Genomic DNA, 21,790 nt, shown 5'->3' with positions numbered 1-21,790 from the left:
AGAAAGAGCAGACTGTTTCAATAAAGAACGCTTTAAGACAAGGGGATAGACTGGTGAGGGAGGAGGTTATCTAGAATGGGCTGCAGATAAGTATTTACATACATACCACATAAGCCATCAAACAGCGCATGGCGGAGGTTACTCTGTACCACTGCTAGTCATTCCCTGTCTTGTTCCACTTGCAAATGGAGTGAGGGAGAAACAACTTTCTATATAATTATGTATGAGCACTATTTTCTCTTATCTTTTACTTGCAATCTTTATGAAAAATATAAGTTGGCAGTAGTGGAGTCATTCTGCAACCAGCTGCAAATGCCAGTTCTTTAAACTTTCTGAATAGTGACTGCTAAAAGGATGTCTTTTTCCCTTCAGGGATCCCAATTTGAGTTCACAAAGTATCTCCGTAAACTTGGCACATTGATCACACCCACCAGTAATAAATCTAGTGGCACACCTCTGAACTGCTTTGATGTCTTCCTTTAATCCTATGCAGTGTGGAACCCAACTACTTGTGCAGTATTCGAGAATGTGTTACACTAATGTTCTATACACAATCTCCTTTACAGTTATCAACACTTTCCATAAAATCCTCCCAATAAATCAAAGCTGACCATTTGCCTTCCCTACTGTTGACCTTACATGCCTCATTCCATTTCAAATCACTTTGCAATGTTACGTCCAGATATTTAATTAACACATTTCAAATGGTATACCACTAATACTGTATTTTAACAGTATGGGAGTTTTCTTTCTACTCATCAGCATGAACTTACATTTTGTGTGTGTAAGAGATAACTGTTGTGATAGAAGGTGGAACATTACATGTCAAAGTTGGAAAGGAGCATAATTTCTTTGAGGAACATAGATTGATTCCATAAGCAAAAAACGATTTTGGGAGACAGCTGTGTTATGTAGTGGTATAGAGAAAACTTTTGTTTGTGGAAAATCAGTAATTTTGCTATGATGTTTAGGTAGTAATGTTAAGGGCTGAAGGTACAAAAAAGGGAGAGCCATGAGTGAATAGAGAGCTGAGCAAACAGAAGATATCTACACTTAACTGCACACAACGAAACTTTTGTCTCGAAACCTGGCACGAAATCCAAAGAGATTCTAATTGTATGTGAAGTCTCTTCTCTGCGGGATATCAATGGAGATACTGTCAAAGACATTGCTGCCAAAGCAGAGTTACTGAACACAGCCTTCTAAATGCCTTCACAAAAGAAGACGAAGTAAATATTCCAGAATTTGAATCGAGAACAGTTGCCAACATGAGTAACGTAGAAGTAAATATCCTCGGAGTAGTGAAGCAACTTAAATCACTTAATAAAAGCAAGTCTTCTGATCCAGACTGTGTACCAATTAGGTTCCTTTCGGAGTATGTTGATGCATTAGTTCCATACTTCACAATCATATACAATCGTTCACTCGACGAAAGACCCGTACCCAAAGACTGGAAAGTTGCACAGGTCACACCAATATTCAAGAAAGGTAGCAGGAGCAATCCACTAAATTACAGGCCCATATCGTTAACGTTGATATGCAGCAGGATTTTAGAACATATATTGTGTTCGAACATTATGAATTACCTCGAAGAAAACGGTCTATTGACACAGAGTCAACAAGGGTTTAGAAAACATTGTTCCTGTGAAACACAACTAGCTATTTATTCACATGAAGTATTGAGCACTATTGACAAAGGATCTCAGATCGATTCTGTATTTCTGGATTTCCGGAAGGCTTTTGACACTGTACCACACAAGTCACTCGTAGTGAAATTGTGTGCTTATTGAATATTGTCTCAGTCATATGACTGGATTTGTGATTTTCCATCAGAGAGGTCGCAGTTTGTAGTAATTGATGGAAAGTCATTGAGTAAAACAGAAGTGATCTCTGGCATTCCACAAGGTAGTGTTACAGGCCCTTTGCTGTTCCTCATCTATATAAATGATCTGGGAGACAATCTAAGCAGCTGTCTTTGGTAGTTTGCAGAGGACACTGTTGTTCATCGACTAATAAAGTCATCAGAAGATCCAAACAAACTGCAAAATGATTTAGAAGAAATATCAGAATGGTCCGAAACATGGCAGTTGACACTAAATAACAAAAAGCGTGAGGTCATCCACATGAGTGCTAAAAGGAACTCATTAAACTTTGGTTACATGGTAAATCAATCTAATCTAAAAGCCGTAAATTCAACTAAATACCTAGGTATTACAATTACGAACAACTTAAATTGGAAGGAACACACAGAAAATGTTGTGGGGAAGGATAACCAAAGACTGTGTTTTATTGGCAAGACACTTAGAAAACGTAACAGACCTACTAAGGAGACTGAATACACTACACTTGTCCGTCCGCTTTTAGAATACTGCTGCATGATGTGGGATCCTTACTGGATAGGACTGACAAAGTACATCGAAAAAGTTCTAAGAAAGGCAGCATGTTTTGTATTATTGCGAAATATTCAAGAGAGTGCCACAGAAATGAGACATGATTTGGGATGGAAATCATTAAAAGAAAGGCGTTTTTAGTTGTGACGGAATCTTCTTATGAAATTCCAATCACCAAATTTCTCCTCCGAATGCAAAAATATTTTGTTGACACCGACCTACATATGAAGGAACGATCACCATGCTAAAATAAAGGAAATCAGAGCTCGTATGGAAAGATATAGGTGTTCATTCTTTCCACACGCTATACAAGATTGGAATAATGGAGAATTGTGAAGGTGGTTCAATGAACCCTCTGCCAGTCACTTAGATGTGATTTGCAGAGTATCGATGGAGATGTAGATGTAGACACACAGCCACAATAACAGTTCAAAGGCAGGAGTAATACAGTTAAAAATATGAATATTAGAAATGTATCATACACAAATGTCTTGTCTGGTGCGAGCTCTCATAGGAAAGTTCTTGAAGAATAGTATTACTATACTCAAGAACTGGGGGCGCAAGTGATTCTACAGGTTTCTTTTTAAGCTCAGGAGGAAATACCTTTTTACATTTATGGAGTGCATGAAGAGATTTTGACACCTTTTATAAACAGCAGTTGGTGGTTCTGTCTAGTATAAGTGATGGTCCAAAATTATCCCCAAGTTCTTTTCACAGAGCAAAAAATTGTTTCTGCTCTGTTAACTATTAAGGATGAAATGATTCTCTGAACAGAGGTCTAGTAGGTCTTTTGTAAGCTACTAAAACTGCTTGCATTTTTGATGGATTAAGTTTCAAACCTGTATTCCGTGCCCATTGTGGTAAGGCAAGTATATCAGTTTGACATGCTCAACGGTTGTGCACAAATAGGTTGGTCTTGCACACACGTATAACTGAGGTAATCAGTGATATTTGTCATGAGAGAGAGGGAGAGATCAGTGACACAGTATTAAGATATAATGAGAAAAGTAATGGACCTAGTACTGATCTTTATGGGGTCCTTTACACTACTTCTCTCCACTGTAACTGTTTTTCTCTGATCAGTAGACACTATTGGCAGAATATAATGTGTGAGTGGAATCAATGTACATTACTTATAGAAAAATTCTGGCTTGTGTATTTTGCAAGTGAACAATGTAGGAAGCTTTGCTAAAGTCCAAAAAGCAAATAATGCTGTCCTGTAGAGTGTCCGTAGCTAGCTTCAGTTCACCCGGAACTTTTATAAGAGCAGTTGTCATGCTGCAGTTTTTTGCATATACCTGATTGGTATTAGTCTTGAAAGTTATCCCAGATTAAGTGATTAGTGAATTGACAATGATCTACATGTTCTTAAGTCTTAGACATTGCTGGGTCTGTAGCTGGAGGGTTTTTTGGCAACTTCCTTCTTGGGGAATGGTCTTGTCAGTCCCTGTTTCCAGGTTCTCGAGAAATAAGGCAAGAAATGATACAGATGTCCCTCCATGAAGAGTTGGTGAGTGATGAATTTTCTCAATTTTGTCTTGTGGTCTGATCATGAAATGGAAGGCCCCGTGTGTATATCAATAAGCTGTGGCCAAGAATGGAATTCCAGCAGCAAATGACAATAGTAAAATTTACTGATTTGATTTTACCTGAAACTGAATGGATGCATAAAGGATAGACACCTACATATTTGAAATATCTGTTTTCCATTAACATTATATGGTCTATAAAATGCTGGGGAGACTTTATGCAAAGCAAACAGTCTTAATGTACTTGAGCATTAAACATTATTTGATGCAATGATCCAAGGAATAAGATTTCTTGCAGACGGATTGCAAGTGGTGTCCTCCCACTTCCACAAGAAAGTTTGAAGTAAGGCTAATTTTATAATTTTATGTGATGAGCCTAATTCCTGTCTGTGTTGAAAAGTACACAGGCCATGCATGATGTATCCAACATGGATCATGCAAATGCATTATAAAACTGGAACATGTATGTCCTATCATAGCCTGGAGCTACATCTCCTTTACATGTCGAAGTCAGGACAAGTGTCATCACATTTGAAGCCCAGAAATCTCACCAAATGGGTGAAATAGATAATAGTAATTGCTACTGTAGAACATTAAAACGTGATAAGTGTGGTTACAATTGACACAAAATGTTTCCACAATTGAAAAGCTGAAAAATCTGTCACTTCAACCTACAACTCAAGGCTCTGAAGTATTGACTGAAATAAAATCATCTACAAATAATAAATTCTTGCAGAATTTCTCATTGTATGAAGACATTCATCATTCAGCAGGCAGACTGCCTCCCCCTCCCTCCCCTCCAAAAGATTAACTGAGTTGTTTAGTAGAGGTGCATCAGCACTTAGCAGTGTAATGGATTACATTTGTGATGTCATTTACACAGTGCTGAACACTACCTTAGTGTTTAAGTCCTTCCAGGTGGTTAGACATCATCAGACTTGTTCTGCTGAAAACCCATTTTAATAGCTTTCTTTTAAGGATTTCAGTATCTGGAATGTTTATCTATATAAGTATATGGTCACTGGAATGAGGGTCAGCACTGGCTTCACACTCAAGAATGTTTAAAAGGACACGGGAAAAAGACAGAATGCCAATGGACAGCCCCCCCCCCCCCCCCCCCCCCCACACACACGTGCAGGTGCTGACACAGGTACTCACACGTGCTCCGATGGTCTATTGCGACATTGGTCTTGTTGAAAGTTTCTAGAGAGGTTTGATACATGAGGTGCCCCCATATAGGATATTACTCAGCACAAGTATTTACCTTTCCTCAGCATAAAAAGAGCAAACTCTGTTCCACACTGTATGAATATCTGAGATGTTTACATATTTTCATGGAGATGTGTAGAAATGTGCTTCTTGGATGTTGATCCACATTTTGCATCATATCTTCACCATACAAGTGGTAGTTATATGACCAGATTTTGACATTTAAAGCTCTTCATAACCAGTGGTATAGAATTCCTAATTTTGAAGCAGATGAACTCTTTTCTAGGACACATGTGCAATATGTGTGACTTACTGCAACTAATTATACGGATGGCACTTGATTTCATGTTCCCAATTTGGTTAATACCTTCTTACTGGACACATGTAGTACACAGTTCATCTTCCTGTTGATACAAAGGCTAGTTATGCTGAGCCTATAGGCATGTCATGTCTCTGCAATCTTGAAGGCCCATCTCTAACAGAACACTTTTTTAAAGAAATTATAGATAGTGATCAACTGGAAACAAATAGCAAGGAGACTATTTGATCAATGAATAGTGAATAGCAGTCTGTAAAAAGCTAACATCGTGAGAATTTGCGAAAGAGAGAGAGAGAGAGAGAGAGAGAGAGAGAGAGAGTAGCTTCGCAAACCCTCCTGGTGCATAACAAAGTATATCTATAATAGTCCTAAGCTCCTCCCTTCTCCATGTCTTTGTTAATAATACTTCCAAAAACAATATTGTTACATCTGTTTCTTGACTAATGGCACAAGAGCTTATGTGAATTAAATTTACACAATACCATTAGAAGAGATCAAATTGAGTATTAAAATAGCTACGAGAAATATTGAAAAGACCTAAGTATTACATTTAAAAAATGATACGTATTTCAGAAAATGGTAAAGAAAGTGATTTCATGCAGAATGAGCTCATACAATGACACTGAGCCAATACAACAACATATACAAATTCCTTCGCAGAATGAAAATAATCAAATACTAATGAAGCATCTTGTTGTTCTTGTGTTCTTCAGCCCAGAAACTAGTTTGATGCTACTCTCCATGCTACTGTATCCTGTGCAAGCTTCTTCATCTCAAAGTACCTACTGTGATCTATATCCTTCTGAATCTGCTTAGTGTATTCATCTCTTGGTCTCCCTCTACGATTTTTACCCTCCACGCTGCCCTCCAACACTAAATTGGTGATCCCTTGATGCTTCAGAACATGTCCTACCAACTGATCCCTTCTTCTAGTCAAATAGCAAAACCCATGTACTACTTTAAGTGTCTCATTCCCTAAACTAATTTCTCAACATCACCTGATTTAATTCGACTACATTCCACTATCCTTGTTTCACTTTTGTTGATGTTCATCTTATATCCTCCTTTCAAGACACTGTCCATCCCATTCAACTGCTTTTCCAGGTCCAGTGCTGTCTCGGACAGAATTACAATATCACTGGCGAACCTCAAAGTTTTTATTTCTTCTCCATGGATTTTAATACCTACTCCAAATTTTCCTTTTGCTTCCGTTACTGCTTCCTCAGTATAGAGATTCAATAACATCGGAGATGGGCTAAAACCCTGTCTCACTCCCTTTCCAACTACTGCTCCCCTTTCATACCCCTTGACTCTTATAACTGCCATCTGGTTTCTGTAAAAATTGTAAATAGCCTTTAGCTCCCTGTATTTTACACCTGCCACCTCAGAATTTGAGAGAGAGTATTCCAGTCAACATTGTCAAAAGCTTTCTCTAAGTCTACAAATGCTAGAAACATAGGTCTGCCTTTGCTTAATCTTACTTCTAAGATAAGTCGTAGTGTCAGTATTGCCTCATGTGTTCCAACATTTCAACGGAATCCAAACTGATCTTCCACAAGGTCGGGGTCTACCAGTTTTTCCATTTGTCTGTAAAGAATTTGGATTAGCATTTTTCAGCATCTTATAATAAGGCAGCTCCAAAACTGCACTTAATATTAACACTGTACTTCGGCTAAAATGAAATGACTGTATGGCACTGACCCTATGTGGGGAAATCTGGCCATTGAACTGCAAGTCTTTTCAGTTGATGCCACATTGGGTGACTTGTGTGTCGATGATGATAAGGACAACACAACACACACCAAGGCCCTGAGAGGAGGAAATCTCTGACCTGGCTGGGAACTGAATCCGGGCCTGTTGTCAGAAGCACTGAGCGCTCCATTACAGGGTGTACTGCGCTCAAGGTAAAAGTGCGCTTGGAGTGTCAGCGGTTTTTCTGCTGCATGCTACAGATGGTAACTATGAGTGTGATGAATGATGGGAAGTGAATATGGAAAATCATAATCAGACAAGATGGCAAAACAAATCAGAAAATAGTGTTTCACAAATGTCATCATGATGTCAAGTGTATGACATTATGTGAACACATAATGGAACGTATTGTGTGAAATGGTGTCATATATAACAGATTATTTCATAAATTTAAAATGTACTGTTAGGACACTGCCTAAACACAATCTCCGAGATCAGGACATTGTGAAGATAGGACTAACAGGGGATACTGAATGTATACAGAGAAAGACAGCATGAATGGTCACAGGTTTGTTTAACCTATGGGAGAGTGTTACAGAGATACCGAAGGAACTGAAATGGTAGATTCCTGAAGACAGATGTAAACTATCTCGAGAAAGTCTATTAACGAAGTATCAGGAACGGGTTTTAAATGATTACTCAATGGATATACTACAACCCCCTATGTATCACTCACAGAGGAATCACGATGATAAGGTAAGGATAATTACTGCATGACTCAGAGGCATTCAAACAATCATTCATCCATGCTCCATATGTGAATGGAACAGGATGAAACCTTAATAGCTGATACAATGGGATATACTCTCTGCCACGCACCTCACAGTGGTTTGCAGATTACAGATGTAGAGGTAGATAATCCATAATAGCCAGATCAAGAATCATTAATCTCGTAGTATCCATGTCAAAAACAAATATAGTCAATTCATATCTTCTGCCAAAACAAGTCATTAGATTTAGCAAATCTCATTGGCTACTGTATGCTATCACCCCATTAGCTGTAGCCAACACATACAAGTTGCCAACAGCAACATGCAGTGGAAGAACGGCTGACACCATATGTGCACTTTAGCCTGTACTTGATGTTAATATCTCATCTCATGTATAGCCTACAAATAAACAACACCAACTGCTCTTTGACAGCTACCATCCATTCACATGAAATGCTCCCATCCCCACAGTCCAGAAGTCCGTGACAAACACATCTGCTTCACCAATGAGTCCCTCCTATCACCTACACTAAATACTTTATACAGATTTTCATCTCCCAAAATGCCCTCACAGATCTTATCCACGCACAAATCTCCTGGCAATGTCTTTCTCTAAAATTCTCTGATTAATAAAGTCTCAATTCCAAATAACTTTTAAGTGTCTCCAGAACTATCTACAAGTCAAATGCTTCGACATATTACTCAACCAAGGCTATGATTTTCTCTAATCAAGCTTCAAAATAAGATCCTCTAACGGAAATATCCTCTCCAAGCCACCCACTATAGCCTTCAGCCACACTCCTAACCTCTGTAACATACGTTTTCAACCATATGACATTCCAGACCACACCCTACCTGCAGGGTTCTATCCTACTGTCTCTCACATTGTAAAACCTGTCCCATGCACCCACCATCCATTACCACTTTCTCCATCATTACCACTGGTAAATTTTGCAATATGAAAGACAGAACATGTGAACCTACGCACATTGTTTACTAATTTACATACGTTCACTGCACAGTATTTTAAATAGGAAAGATCACTACTAAACTGATTGAGTGCAGAATGAACAAAGAATTGTCCATTTTAGGGACGTTCAGTATGCCGTCACTGGGCACGCTCTGCAACACAACTACAGGGACTTGAGTGCTTACAACGATACATGGGCTATCTGGTTCCTGCAGCCAATACTAGGCTCACTGAACCTCAGAGATAATAGCTTGGTCTCCAACATATCCTTGATACTTGCCACCCTCCTTGACATAACCTCTGTTAACATACAATCTCCTAACTCCCCCTATTATTATTACATATTTTATTTATTCAGTTACTTTCTTTACTTCTTTTATATCTTCATTTCCCTCTCCCATTGCTTCCCAAATCATCTTTTCAGTTTTTAAATGTACTACTCATTTCACTTCTCAGTTCTGTTCCTTTATCCACCTATATTCCTTGCTCTCTTGTTATACCATCAGTGAACTGAAACTTCGTTTTTGCTGAATGTCAAATTAGCAAACCACTGACTTGGCAGGTGATGTTTGAAGTGATCACTGCCTCAAGTAGAAACTATGGATAACAGTCATTTAATGCTGGCCCCTATTTTGACTGGAACAGAGGTGGGAAACTTCCTACACGTCAGTCTGGGGGCCTGAATATGATGTAATATAGCGCTGAAGCTGGTAGTCCAATAAAATGACAATTTGGAAATTGAGATGGCTGAAAGCTGTTTGATTTGACATTCTGTACTGACAGCCGAGGTCTTAAAACCATCTGTGAAGCAATGGACATATAGAGACTTTATTTTCCCTTGTCTGCTTGTTCTCACAACAGAGTCCCTCTCATTCTGGGATCTGAATTACCTGCCCTTTTATGTTCCCAGCCTATCCCTCTTTGCTGCCTAAGGAAGGAACCAATAGTTCTGATACATAAGAATAGTTTTTCCACTTTGATGTGTGTCTACTGGCAGTACTGGACTTTGGTATACTGAAGGAAAGTACTAGCCAGCTACTACGTCTCTTTGTAATTTTATAGTTTTCTCAAGTGAATTTTCCTTATACACTTAATAAACATATTCATTTTCTTGATACAATATTAGTGCAAACTGGTATGTAGAAGTTTTGGTGCAATACAGGAAAAAATATGTATAAGAATATGGTTGCTGATGGCAGAATATCTACTAAAGGAATGTGGTGACAGATACCAATAAAAGTAACACTATCATTCTGGCGAGCCTTTTCTTTAGGCCTATAAATACACACAAAAATAAATACAAATTTCGAAAACTGTAATATACTATGAATGACATGAGGAGCCATGTGTGTCAGTTAGTGCAAAGTAATCTTCAGAAACTACTCTACTCGATTAAACATATAAAATACACAAAAAGCAGATAGTTTGTCTGGAACCCAAACATTACTCTGCTCAATAAAAAAAAGGACAAAAGCATAAAAATATAAATTAAGTTGCAGGTAAAAAATCTGGATTTATCATCACATATATAGTTTATGCAGAGCATCGTTTTATTATTATTATTATTATTTTAAATGAAGATTGAGACTGAATCTTTGAGGTTAAATTTGCTTGTCCAACAGACAGAACGGTTTCCATTTCATTCGGAAAGTGGGTGTTTACCTTCCCATCACAAACATTATTAGTTTTTATTTCGACTTTTTAACTGGAACGAACAAGATTGTGTAAATAATCTTATATGTGAAACTTTCATATAATGACTTCCAAATATTTTACCTTAGAGAGATACCTAATACAGTCACTGCTCACAGAAAAATATTAGAGTATTTTATGAATGGTTGGCAATATGCTGTGCATCTCACTTGCAAAAAAGAAAAAATAGTGTTTACTATGAATTAACCTAAAGTATAAATAATGTGTACTACACATGCAAACAAAGTCGACACTCAGCACTGTGGCTGATGGGAACAACTGTAAAGGCATTTCCCGATTACAGTCACTCCCATCAGTCACCGAGCTGAGTGTCAACTTTGTTTGTGGGATTATTATTACTAAGCATCATCAGCAAATTATAGGAACATGAAACATATGTTTCATACTGCCACTGATGGAAACTTTTTAGTAAAACATGTTGTGTATCTCTCAGGACATTCTTTTTTCAGAGTAATGCATATGAAACAAGAGAAACCTTAAATGGAGTGGCATTGTTAACAATAATATGCACCGTTATAGAGGCTGAAACTATACAACAATCATCCCTTAATACAGTGTTACCTTCCTATTTGGTTATATTATTGGAACATAGATCATAATTATTTTATTATTAGTTATTAACTGTGTCAGATTGTTTTCTTAGTTCTAGACTTCAACAAAAACTGCAAGAAATACGATTTGATGCTTATCCGTGAGGTATTATTCAAAGCAATACAAAAAAGTAAAATTACAGTATAACTTTTTCAGTGTTAGTTTTTTTGTTTATATTCATCGCCAGGTAACAAATATATGATATTTCATCCAGGACTTTCCATTGTGTGACATTAAAACTAAGTCATTCGACGTGCAACCCTTGTGCCTGGGTACACACTCAACACCAGACTGTCACTAAACAAATGTATGTACATATGCATAATACAAACCTCATCAAGATCTGTGGGACACAGAAACCGTAGTTGAAGATTTGTTAAACTGCAAAGGGGTACCGGTTTAGTCATGCAGGATTTTTGATTTAACGGATATCCAGCATACCTTGAACAAATTTTAATTACATCAGAAAATATTTTCTCGAAACAAAATGAAGATTTTTTGAGATATCTGCGTACCTTAAACTGTCTTACCACTTAATTCCGGCCATGAACGGCCCATTTATCAGCTATGCATATTTTATTTTGCACATAGTTTTCTTTTTAAACTGCTCTGCGACTGCCGATTCCAATTTTATCACATTTAGAACGCACTAAGTATCGCAGCAACATATATTAACCTTAAATGTCATCATCTTCGACTTCCGAGAAACATTTCTATCACTTCCTAAATATCTAAAATGATTATCAACGTTTTCACAAACTGTCAAGGCCAACTCCAAACCAATGGTACAATTTTTATCAACAGTTTAATACCGATGATGTGACATAAATACAAACTGTATACAAACATTCAAGACACTATTCTACCCTATCAAAGATAAGATAAACATCGAAAAGCTGCAAGTGCGACAGAAGTAAATGATTACGAGATACCATTAATATATTGATTCGAATTTAAAGAAGTTTGTCTTTAACTAAAGAACTCTGTCATAAACTAATAAATATCGCCCATCTCAGTATCGCCCATTGAAGAACCCAGGTAAAACGATATTTCCGTTGCCTAATAAGGCTTTGGTTCTTTCTGGTACGAAGGGGAAATATGACATCTTCTCTTTATGAACATCTTTGTTCTGTGGCACATAATCCGTGGTTGAGGCGGTAGTGGTAGTGTTTATGATTTAATTGAAGTCCGTATTAATCGTGGGAAATGGCAAGCTCGAATTCGGCTACTTTTCAGCCGGTACGTGCGTTTGATAGATGATGAAATACTTCTTTCTTTTTACTGTTTGTCCTTTCTTAAGTAAGTTCAGTGTCAAATTTAGTAGTGTGACATGAAACAGTGTAATAACAGTTCCATATATTACCTTCGTTCTAGGATTCAGACGTTCACATCTCTTATGACGACCAGCAAAAGATAAATGAATTTGCAAGACATAATGCAAGGCTCGAAGATTATAAGGATGAACTAAAATCAAAGCAGGTGGGTCATATAGCATTCATACAGTATTATGCTAAAAATAATTTAGGCGTAGATAATTTTCCCTCAAGTTCCTTGTAAATGACACACACTATCCTGTACCAATCTTGGGGTTTTAGAAAATGTATACGTAATGTTACAGTCACCCAAGAACCGATCCTACACAGTTCCTATGGTTGATTATATTACACTGTGGCAGTTACAAATGTTTACGCTTTTCGTCAAAAATTGATATTAGAAGTTATGTGGATGCAGTTCTTTCCATCTTAAAAAGTTCATCATTTTACTTATCACCCAGTGCCGAATCCAGACAAAACAATATGTGCTTTTGTTTATGAGGTTTGTAGTAGTTTGACTCATTCATGAAACTTTGCTTCTCGTAGTTATAGAGGAGCAATGATTTGCTTGCTCTTGCTTCCAAAATTGGAGCCGGGCGCGCCGCGGTTTTTTACACCCTGATGGGCTATACTGTTCTTAGTTATTCAACAGTTTCAGTAATTTAAGTAATATATTGGGAACCTAAAATTTAAGTTACAAGGATAGTAGGCCTATTTCCAGAATACAGAAGTGTGTTATAAGAATTATAACAGGTGTTAATTCAAGAACATCCTGTGCAAATACCTTTTCAAAACATACGCATTTTGACTACTACTCCACAATACAAATATCCAGTAATGTCGTTAGTCATTGCCAATACTTATCTATTCATGAAAAATATTTAAAAGCAACATATGGTCAAAAATGATGTCTACAAAGACCTCAGTTTGTTAACATTAACACAGAAATGAGTTGGATACGTATTGTTCTTATCTTCAGTATGAAGACTGGTTTGATGCAGCACTGAATGCTATCAAGATTGTTATTGTCCATTGATTATATGAGATGAAATAACCTTTGTTTAAGATGCATATAATAAAAAATTTGTGGCACTGTATACAACTGATATACAAGCAATTTGGAAATATAAATACTGAGGCAGTGAATGTAGTGTTCAGTACACATATAAGCCACTAATTCGGTGCACACAGTTAACACACAAAGCTCCTAAATAAGAAATATATTGAATCAGTTGACTTCACCTAGCTGCCCAGCCCTCTCTCCACATTATCCCTGTATGTCTGCACAAGCAGCACTTTACCATCCTGCTACCCTTCTCCTTACCCCCACAACTCAGATTGCTTCACCCATCATATGCATTTGCTTTCAGTCTGGTCTCAGCAGCCAGAGACTGTGTGTGTGTGTGTGTGTGTGTGTGTGTGTGTGTGTGTGTCATTCAGAAGGCCTTCTGGCTGAAAGCCACTTGTTTAGTAGTCTCCTGTTGTGCTTGTCTGTGACTCATTATTTCCATTCTGTGTCCTGTCTGTGAAGGCCTTTGTGAGACTTTCAGCATACTGGGCAAGGGAGCTCTCTCTGCAGATATGCCATCTGTGCATGACCAGCTGTATGGGAGGGATTTTTTGATACAGAAGGGATGGCAGCTGTTGGAATGCAGGTATTCTGTGTGGTTGGTGGGTTTAATGTGGACAGTGATGTAGATGGAGCAGAGAGGAGGTGGTAAACATTCAGGAAGGTAGCATACTGAGTTGACGAGGACCAGGTGGTGAATTGGATGGAAGAGAAGATAAGGTTGTGAAGGAATGAGGATAGGGTGCGGAAAGATAGGGCAGGTGTCTATTGTGGCAGGGATGGTGTTGGGACAAATATGAGAAATGACATAGGAAATGAGCAAATGAAGGTGTTAGGTAATTGTGAGCTGGTTAACAGAAAAAGATGTACAAATTTGTACAAATATGCAAAATACAAACAAATACACAAAACTGTGCTATAGTTTTGACTTGATACACTTCGAATGCTGTTGTCCTTGTCACATGAGGAGGTGGCCTGTGACCTTAAGTAAACATGTGAATCAGGCCTGTGGATCATCAGAGGTTTTCCAACCTGGTGTAAACTAACAAGAAAGATGTGCAACAGTTTGAATACTACAAGGGAATTATACCTGCTGCTTGCCCCAAAGGAGTATATAAAATCCATTGGACATGCTGTCAGGTGTATATAGGGAGTACAAAAAGCAGCATTAACACTGACTAAAGAAACACAAAAGCAGTTTGATCTGGGAAGCAGGGATAAATTGGTGTTTAGGGTTTTTCCTCAGATCAGAAAACCACATTCCACCGGTGTGTGCTGTGATATATTGCACATTGATTAGAAAAACCCTCGTGAACAAGACAGGGCATTTGGAATTTGTGCAACAAAGCACAACAGGCTGGAACTTGCTAGTCCATGCTGCATTCAGATGATTTATTCACAAACATCAATGTAATTCCTTTCTTTCTAAAATTTGTTTGTGTGGTCATGCATTGACGATCACAATACTTGAAGTTCAGCTACTCTTTTCCAAATGAATTGCAATTGTACAAAGTCAGGAGGGGTACTTGGACACCATATAGAATTTGCTTATTAACACTAGTGTCGTTGTTGTTGGAGCCATCAGTATGGATTTGGATTGCTTCGGGATGCTCTCTTAAAAACCTGTGTGAAAATTTTATCATTTATTTGTGTGTTGTACCTAAAAGGGGGATGCCATTATGTGGAATAGTTTTTATAGATGTTACATCAAAATGTTTGAGGCAGGGTTGCCTTTCAGTTTCCATGGAATACCAGTTATTATCCAATTACATTGTTACTAATGAAGATGCATCCATTTAAGTATTTTATTGTTAAATTTGAAGCAACTGGTTTGATGTTGGTTCCATTTGAAATCCTTAAAAAGACGTTAGCACAGAGGTTGTTCCATTTGAAGTTAATTGGAGGATATTTCAACCAACATTGTTTGTTGTAGAGGAGTGTATGGTTACATCATTCTCTCCTTTGAAAGTCATTAAAGTTTGTACATTTGTGAAATACAGAAGTTCCACTTCTGATGTATTTTCTTCTTTACATTTTACACATCTCCACTCAACAAAGTCCAAACTTCAGTATCAGATTCTGTGGTTCACAGTGGATTTGTGGGACTGATAGTTTCTTGTTATTTAATCGTGGATGGGGGAACAGTGACCAATTTCTGGAACTGGTGTAGAGAGCTTTGGAACACTTACATATGATTTTTCTGGTAGTTGCAGAACACACTTATAGGTAAAGGTGTCTTTATGCAGGATGCCTTCCTGAGAATTTAACTCGCATTCCTGTCTGTGAATATGGTGCACTGTTTCCCTGAACTGGACATATATATTTGCCACATGTGGATTAGCCTTTACATGTCAAGGTGGTATGCTTGTGTACTATACTCTCAGTTGGTTATGTAAGGCTGGATCTTATGTCACAAATTGTTCATTTCCATGACTGATTTCTCAACTATTTTTGCACCTCTTTACTGTCAATATACATTATTTTTTTAAAAGTCATTCTGTATTACTGGAAAGGACATTTTGTAGTTCGGCTTTGCTGGGTTAGTTCCACTTTTAACTGGACTCAATGAGAGGGGCTGGTATTTACTAGCAGAGTATTACTACGCAATCTTTGCATCCATGTCTGCTGTAATTCTTGAAGGTATTTTTCTATGAACATGAAGGCATCCTGTTTGAAACTCGGTAGATGCTATGGTTTATTATAAGTGCTCTGTCTGATTTGGTGTTGATACCTGCTACTGATTCGCCCATCCCATTGAGAATGTTAGAATTCCTATGAAATTTCGCTTCAACGTGGTTTTGAAACTGAATAGATTTTGTGGTTTACCAGAAGTGCTCTTGTTTCATTAGGTGTTCGTAGCTGCCAGTGATACATCCATTCCATTGGGAACTTTTAATTCCTGTGGAAAGTATCTGTCATAAAATCATGTTTCCTCCAAAAGGAAGCTCTTCATGTCACTGTAAGCTAATGCAAGTGGTTTGCCAAGCCTCTATCCAATCATTGTTGACCAAGACTCCTGGCAGGGGATTACTTTATCATCCAGAGATCCTTGTCAGAAAATTTCATAGATTTACCAGAATTGTGATCATCTTAAGTACTTTCATTGCATTTCCACGAAATACTAACATTTCTGTAAATTGACCTGATCATATGTAATTGTTGTAAAATCTATCTATATATCTGGCTTGTGGGCCACTGAAATCTTGCCCCCCCCCCCCCCTCCCCACATATGGTGGTTGGTGAAGCATGCCATTACATAAGTAACCTGATGTTCCACATAGTTCAGTTGGAGGCCTGGAGGTTTTTGACCACCTGATGTTGCACCAGGTCATAGCATACATACTTTGTTGTGAAAATGCTAGTTAAAAGAACTTCCAGTGCATGCAAATCTCTTGAAGCCAACCAGATTAGAGTGCAAATCTTTTTATAGTGTGTAGTGTCTGTAAAGAAGTTAAAAAGCAACATTTTGAATTTTAATGGTAAAGTTTAGCTTAGGCCTAGTTAAAACAATGCATTTTTGAAGTTATTCATGAATCAAGAGCTTATGCAGTATAATTTTATGATTTTTTTTAACAGTTTACATGTTCAGAGTAGACAATTACAATGCCAGCCAAAGATTTTTTTTTTCAAACGCTACTAGAATGCAAAAGAAAATAGATTTTGATTCTGCACCATAAGGCTCTATTACATTGGATGCTGAAGGTTCCCGGAGAACAACCACCACCACCTTCTCAAAACTAGTGTAAGAAAAAAACACCAGTGTAAATTTCTGCTGCATCTTTTCTGAACTCTAATGTGATCTGGATGTTGGGGGGAGGGGGGGGGGGGGCTCATTAAATATATTTTGCTTTTTCACACACTGTACTCATTTAATCCATTGTCATGTAAACCAGTGCTGTGAGACGTAGTAAAAATTGATAAACTGAATCTTTAAGTACTTGGAGTTTCCAAAAGTATGTGCCTCAACCAGTGCAGACTCATTTGAACGAAGTTGGCATATTTTGCTTAGATCTGCCACTGCTGATGATAAAAATAGTGAATGTACAAGTTGCTAATGGTAACACATTAAAGGGTATCTGCTTCTCACTTAAAGCAAAATATGTTTTTAGATACTTTGTGTTTGAAGTGATACGTTGTGTACCAGTCCCGGCATATTATCACTCATTGTACCAGACACACATATTATAAATGTGACAATGTATAACTAGCAACAGTACAAGAAATATTAAGTTTTCAGGAGAAAAGGAGGACTTTTTGCCACTAAATGTGTGTGTTTTAACAACAGAGATGCTTTCAGTGTAACAGATGGTAGGTGTTAGGTATTGTGTTGCAATTCAGTTTCCTGCAGGATATACATATTAAAAATACCTCAGCAATGTAATATTAATCAGTTAATCACTATTTTCAGTTACCATTTGCTGGAATGAAACCACAAGGATATAGTAAAATTTGTAGTGTGTGTGTGTGTGTGTGTGTGTGTGTGTGTGTGTGTGTGTGTGTGTGTGTGTGTGTGTGTGTATAAATGGACATTGGGAGTCATTCAGTGGAGTTAGTTCTCCATCTAGATGATGTAGAGATTACTGAGTAATGCAAACATAAACAGTACTGCTGTAAAACGGTAGAGCACTTGCCTGTGAAAGACAAAGGTCCCAAGTTCAAGTCTTGGTCTGGCACGCAGTTTTAATCTGCCAGAAACTTTCATGTCTGTGCACACGCCGCTGCAGAGTGAAAATCTCATTCCGGAATGCTGCTGTAAATTGGGAATTTTTTGGTAAAGATATTTTTCTGTAACATTCTGTGAAGTTTCATTTGTTCATTAAATTTCTGTGTACTGTCAAGTTAATAGGATGCGAATTTACGTTTTTGTTACAGAACCAATTGAAGAATTTGGAGGAGGCGTGTGATGAATTGACGCTAATGGACCCAACGGAATTTGTTCCATATTTTATGGGTGAAGTTTTCATCAATCAAGATATTGAACAAACAGAGGTACTTAGAATAATATAAGCTATATTTTATACTTTTTGAATTATTATTATTTGAATTTATTTATATTACAATGATTTCCAGAAAATGTTGGAGGAAGCCAAAAACAAGATATTATCAGAAACAAAGGATTTGGAGGATAAATGCAGTAATATAAAAAACCAAATGAGTGAACTGAAAACTTACCTTTATGCTAAATTTGGAAATCACATAAACCTTGAAGCAGATGATGACTGAGCCATTCCCTGTGAGATATTGTTTGTACTTACATTTTCTTGTTTTACACTGTCATACGTGCTGATATTTGTTTCAAAAGAACACTGTGCTTCATTTTTTGTAGTCCCTGAGTGAACTGCAATGTATGATTAAACAAAAGTATTACTTCTCACATTATAAACACTGTTTCACTTTATTTTAATATGTGCTATATTTGAACTTTATCATCTGAGAGGAGTGATGTCCATGATGATACCTTCCAAATTGACTTCATATATATACTCTTATTTTTAGAAAAATATGTGCTAGAATAATAAGTGCTTAATAGTGCTACATTTGTCATACATTTGCCTGTTATGCTAAATAATTTTGATTTGCAAAGAATTGTTATTCTATGTTAGGAAATAGCTATGTGTAAATAGCTGACTTATACTCGGAACACCCTGCAATATTAATTGCATTTCTGCATCCTTTTCTCTAACCTTAAAAAATAAACTTGAAAGCTAGTTTGAATGCCACAGTGTTTTACTAGACATTGTTCTCCCCCTCTCCGTGTGTGTGTGGGGGGGGGGGGGGGTAGAGAGAGAGAGAGAATAGTCACATTTCATGTCTTACGTTGGTGCTTCAGTAACTTCTGCATCTATGTATATTTTTTGCAGACTACTGTGAAGTGCATGGCAGAGGTTATGTAGCTTGGTACCACAATAGGATTTCTTACAATTCCAGCCACACATGAAGTGCAGGAAGAATAACTGCTGAAATCTATCAGTGTATCTTGTAATTAGTCTAAATCTTTTCTGTACAACCCCTACAGGACCAATATGTAGAAGGCTGAAGAATATCAATGTATTCTTCACTTAATACTAGTTTCTTGAAACTTTGTAAGTAGGCTTTTATGGGTAATTGGCATCGATCTCCAATTGTAAGTATTCTCTTTGCACGTTTATTACATTTACCCAGTACAGCCTACCCAATATCCAAAGTCTGCTACATGTTTTAACTACAACTGAGGCTATGTGATAATTCCATTACATATCCCTAAACACTGTTACACCTAGATAGATGTAAAATTGGCTGATTGCAGCTGTGACTCATTGATACTGTAGTCATAGGATACAACATTATTGTGTTTTGTGAAATGTAAACTTTAATACATCTGAACATTTAAGATCTGTTGTCAATCTATGCACAACTTTGAAATCTTCTTCAGTGTAACTGGATATATTTGGAGCTTTCCTTTGTTATAGGCAACTTTATAATATGTAAAAATCTGAAGCTACTATTAATATTGTCAGTGAGGTCATGAATATACAGTGTAAGCAACAAGGGTTCCAACACATTTCCCTATGCCATGCTTGAAGCCACTTATATTTGTCAATGATTACTGTCCATCCAAGTGAACATGCTGCATCCTTCCTACCAAAAAATACTGAATTATCTCTGTGGCTGTTTCTGAATGGTACTGACCAGATACATCACCATTAGCTTCCACATAAGGGAGGGGCAGTTACAGGACTTTATATGTCCAACTCCCTGCTCTCAGTGATTAGAAGATAGCAAGGGGATGCTGTTCCAGACCTAAGGTGGTGTTTATCTTGGTAATATGGTCAGTAATTACATGGTCACTGTCTACAGGTGCTATTTAAGTTGACATGTTTTCCAGAAATCTTCCTGATGCTTACATATCCTTTGGTGAGCTAATGGAATGGTTATGGAGTCAGTGAACCCTATATTATACCAATAACCTTACTCTAAAAGTAAAAGTAGTTTTTGCCCTCATAACTCAAAAGACTGCAAAATTTGTTGCTGTTGGTTGGTAATTGAATCTTTTCCAGAGCCACACATTAGTCCATGATTGCTGGGAGGTTCATTTCACTCAACATGAAAAAAGACTTTGTAAGACCTGAAGACTGTAAATCCGATACACCAGGAGCTTGGAGGTTAACATAGGTGATATGATGTCAATTGTGGATGCTGTCATGATGTTCAAACACAACTGGTTGGCTGTTCAGGGTTCATTTAGTCAGAAGCAAAATGAAATTGGCTTTGCATTAAAAAATATAAAATAATGTTGCCAGAGGGAGGCTAGCATTATAAGCAGTCCATCTAGAGCTGCCAGTGTAAAAACTGTCCAATTACATTAAAAATCCCCATGAATATTTATTAAAATATGTGTTTCAGGAACTGGAGATACAGCCTTAAATGCCATAACTGGAGATACAGCCTTAAGTGCCTAGATCTCAAGGATAATTTGAAATAGAATTTCACTGTGAAGGTGAATGGAACATACATGATGTGAATATTGAGATGTCATTAAGAGTGCAAACTTTGGGTGAACTGCCATTCTGAAGCTATGCTTCGTCAGTGGAACACTGAGTGGCTCCTTATTGTTCTACTTAAATATGACTGCAAAACGGAGTCAGAAAACCTGTTATTTCAATGGGTGTTTGGACATTGGTAAAATCCAGTACCAATGACAGGGGCTTTGAAAGGTTATTCTTTTGATCTGGCTTGTGCAGAGGGAGAGAGAGAGGGAGGGGGAGGGGGGTATTGAACTGTGTAACAGTATGCTTTCAATGCTTTTGAGTGTTTGTAATTATTAATCCTCTTATGCTGGTGATAGCTGTACAATAAGCCCTGATGTTCTATGGAATCATCAGAGAGCCACCTTCACTGTACGTGTAAATAATGTCAGAGAGCAGGTGCACAACATGAGACTAGAAACAATGAAATGAAGTACATGTGCCCTATCCTTCTTGGGTGTGGACTTTGGATTGACATTGGCCAAATTTGATACACATATTCATGCTGGCACGAGTTAACTCATAAATTTTGTATTATTACTTTTTACATGAATAGAGAAATAACTTTACGTAACAAAAGCAAACAGATATTACTATGTCTGTGTTCTAAAAGGAACCTACAGCTGTGGTCTTCGATAAATAATGCTTTCCCATATTATGTATTGTTGGATTTACTGCTTTATTCTATACAAACCATTACTCTATTGTAAGATCTGTAAT

The 21,790-nt window shown here is 37.4% G+C and overlaps 2 protein-coding genes across 2 annotated transcripts in view; one reads left to right on the top strand and one right to left on the bottom strand.

Moving 5' to 3' along the window:
* The window catches only part of LOC126355955 (N-alpha-acetyltransferase 60), a 104,114-nt gene extending 91,942 nt beyond the window's left edge, over positions 1-12,172 (bottom strand). The window contains exons 1-2 of the mRNA XM_050006544.1: positions 11,714-12,172; positions 11,516-11,624 (exon numbers count right to left, since the gene is read on the bottom strand). Of these exons, the coding sequence (XP_049862501.1) occupies positions 11,516-11,624; positions 11,714-11,730 (126 nt within the window). The 5' untranslated portion in view covers positions 11,731-12,172. The remainder of the gene's footprint in view (positions 1-11,515; positions 11,625-11,713) is intronic.
* Positions 12,173-12,301: 129 nt separating this feature from the next.
* Positions 12,302-19,281, top strand: LOC126355956 (probable prefoldin subunit 4). The gene is made up of 4 exons (XM_050006545.1): positions 12,302-12,422; positions 12,558-12,662; positions 18,438-18,554; positions 18,636-19,281. Exons 1-4 carry the CDS (start codon positions 12,390-12,392, stop codon positions 18,786-18,788), a joined length of 408 nt encoding a protein of 135 aa, XP_049862502.1. The 5' UTR covers positions 12,302-12,389; the 3' UTR covers positions 18,789-19,281.
* Positions 19,282-21,790: the final 2,509 nt, after the last annotated feature.

The sequence above is a fragment of the Schistocerca gregaria genome, chromosome 3, assembly GCF_023897955.1.
Source record: "Schistocerca gregaria isolate iqSchGreg1 chromosome 3, iqSchGreg1.2, whole genome shotgun sequence".
NCBI lineage: Eukaryota > Metazoa > Arthropoda > Insecta > Orthoptera > Acrididae > Schistocerca > Schistocerca gregaria.
This window is presented reverse-complemented; position numbering and strand designations above follow the sequence as displayed.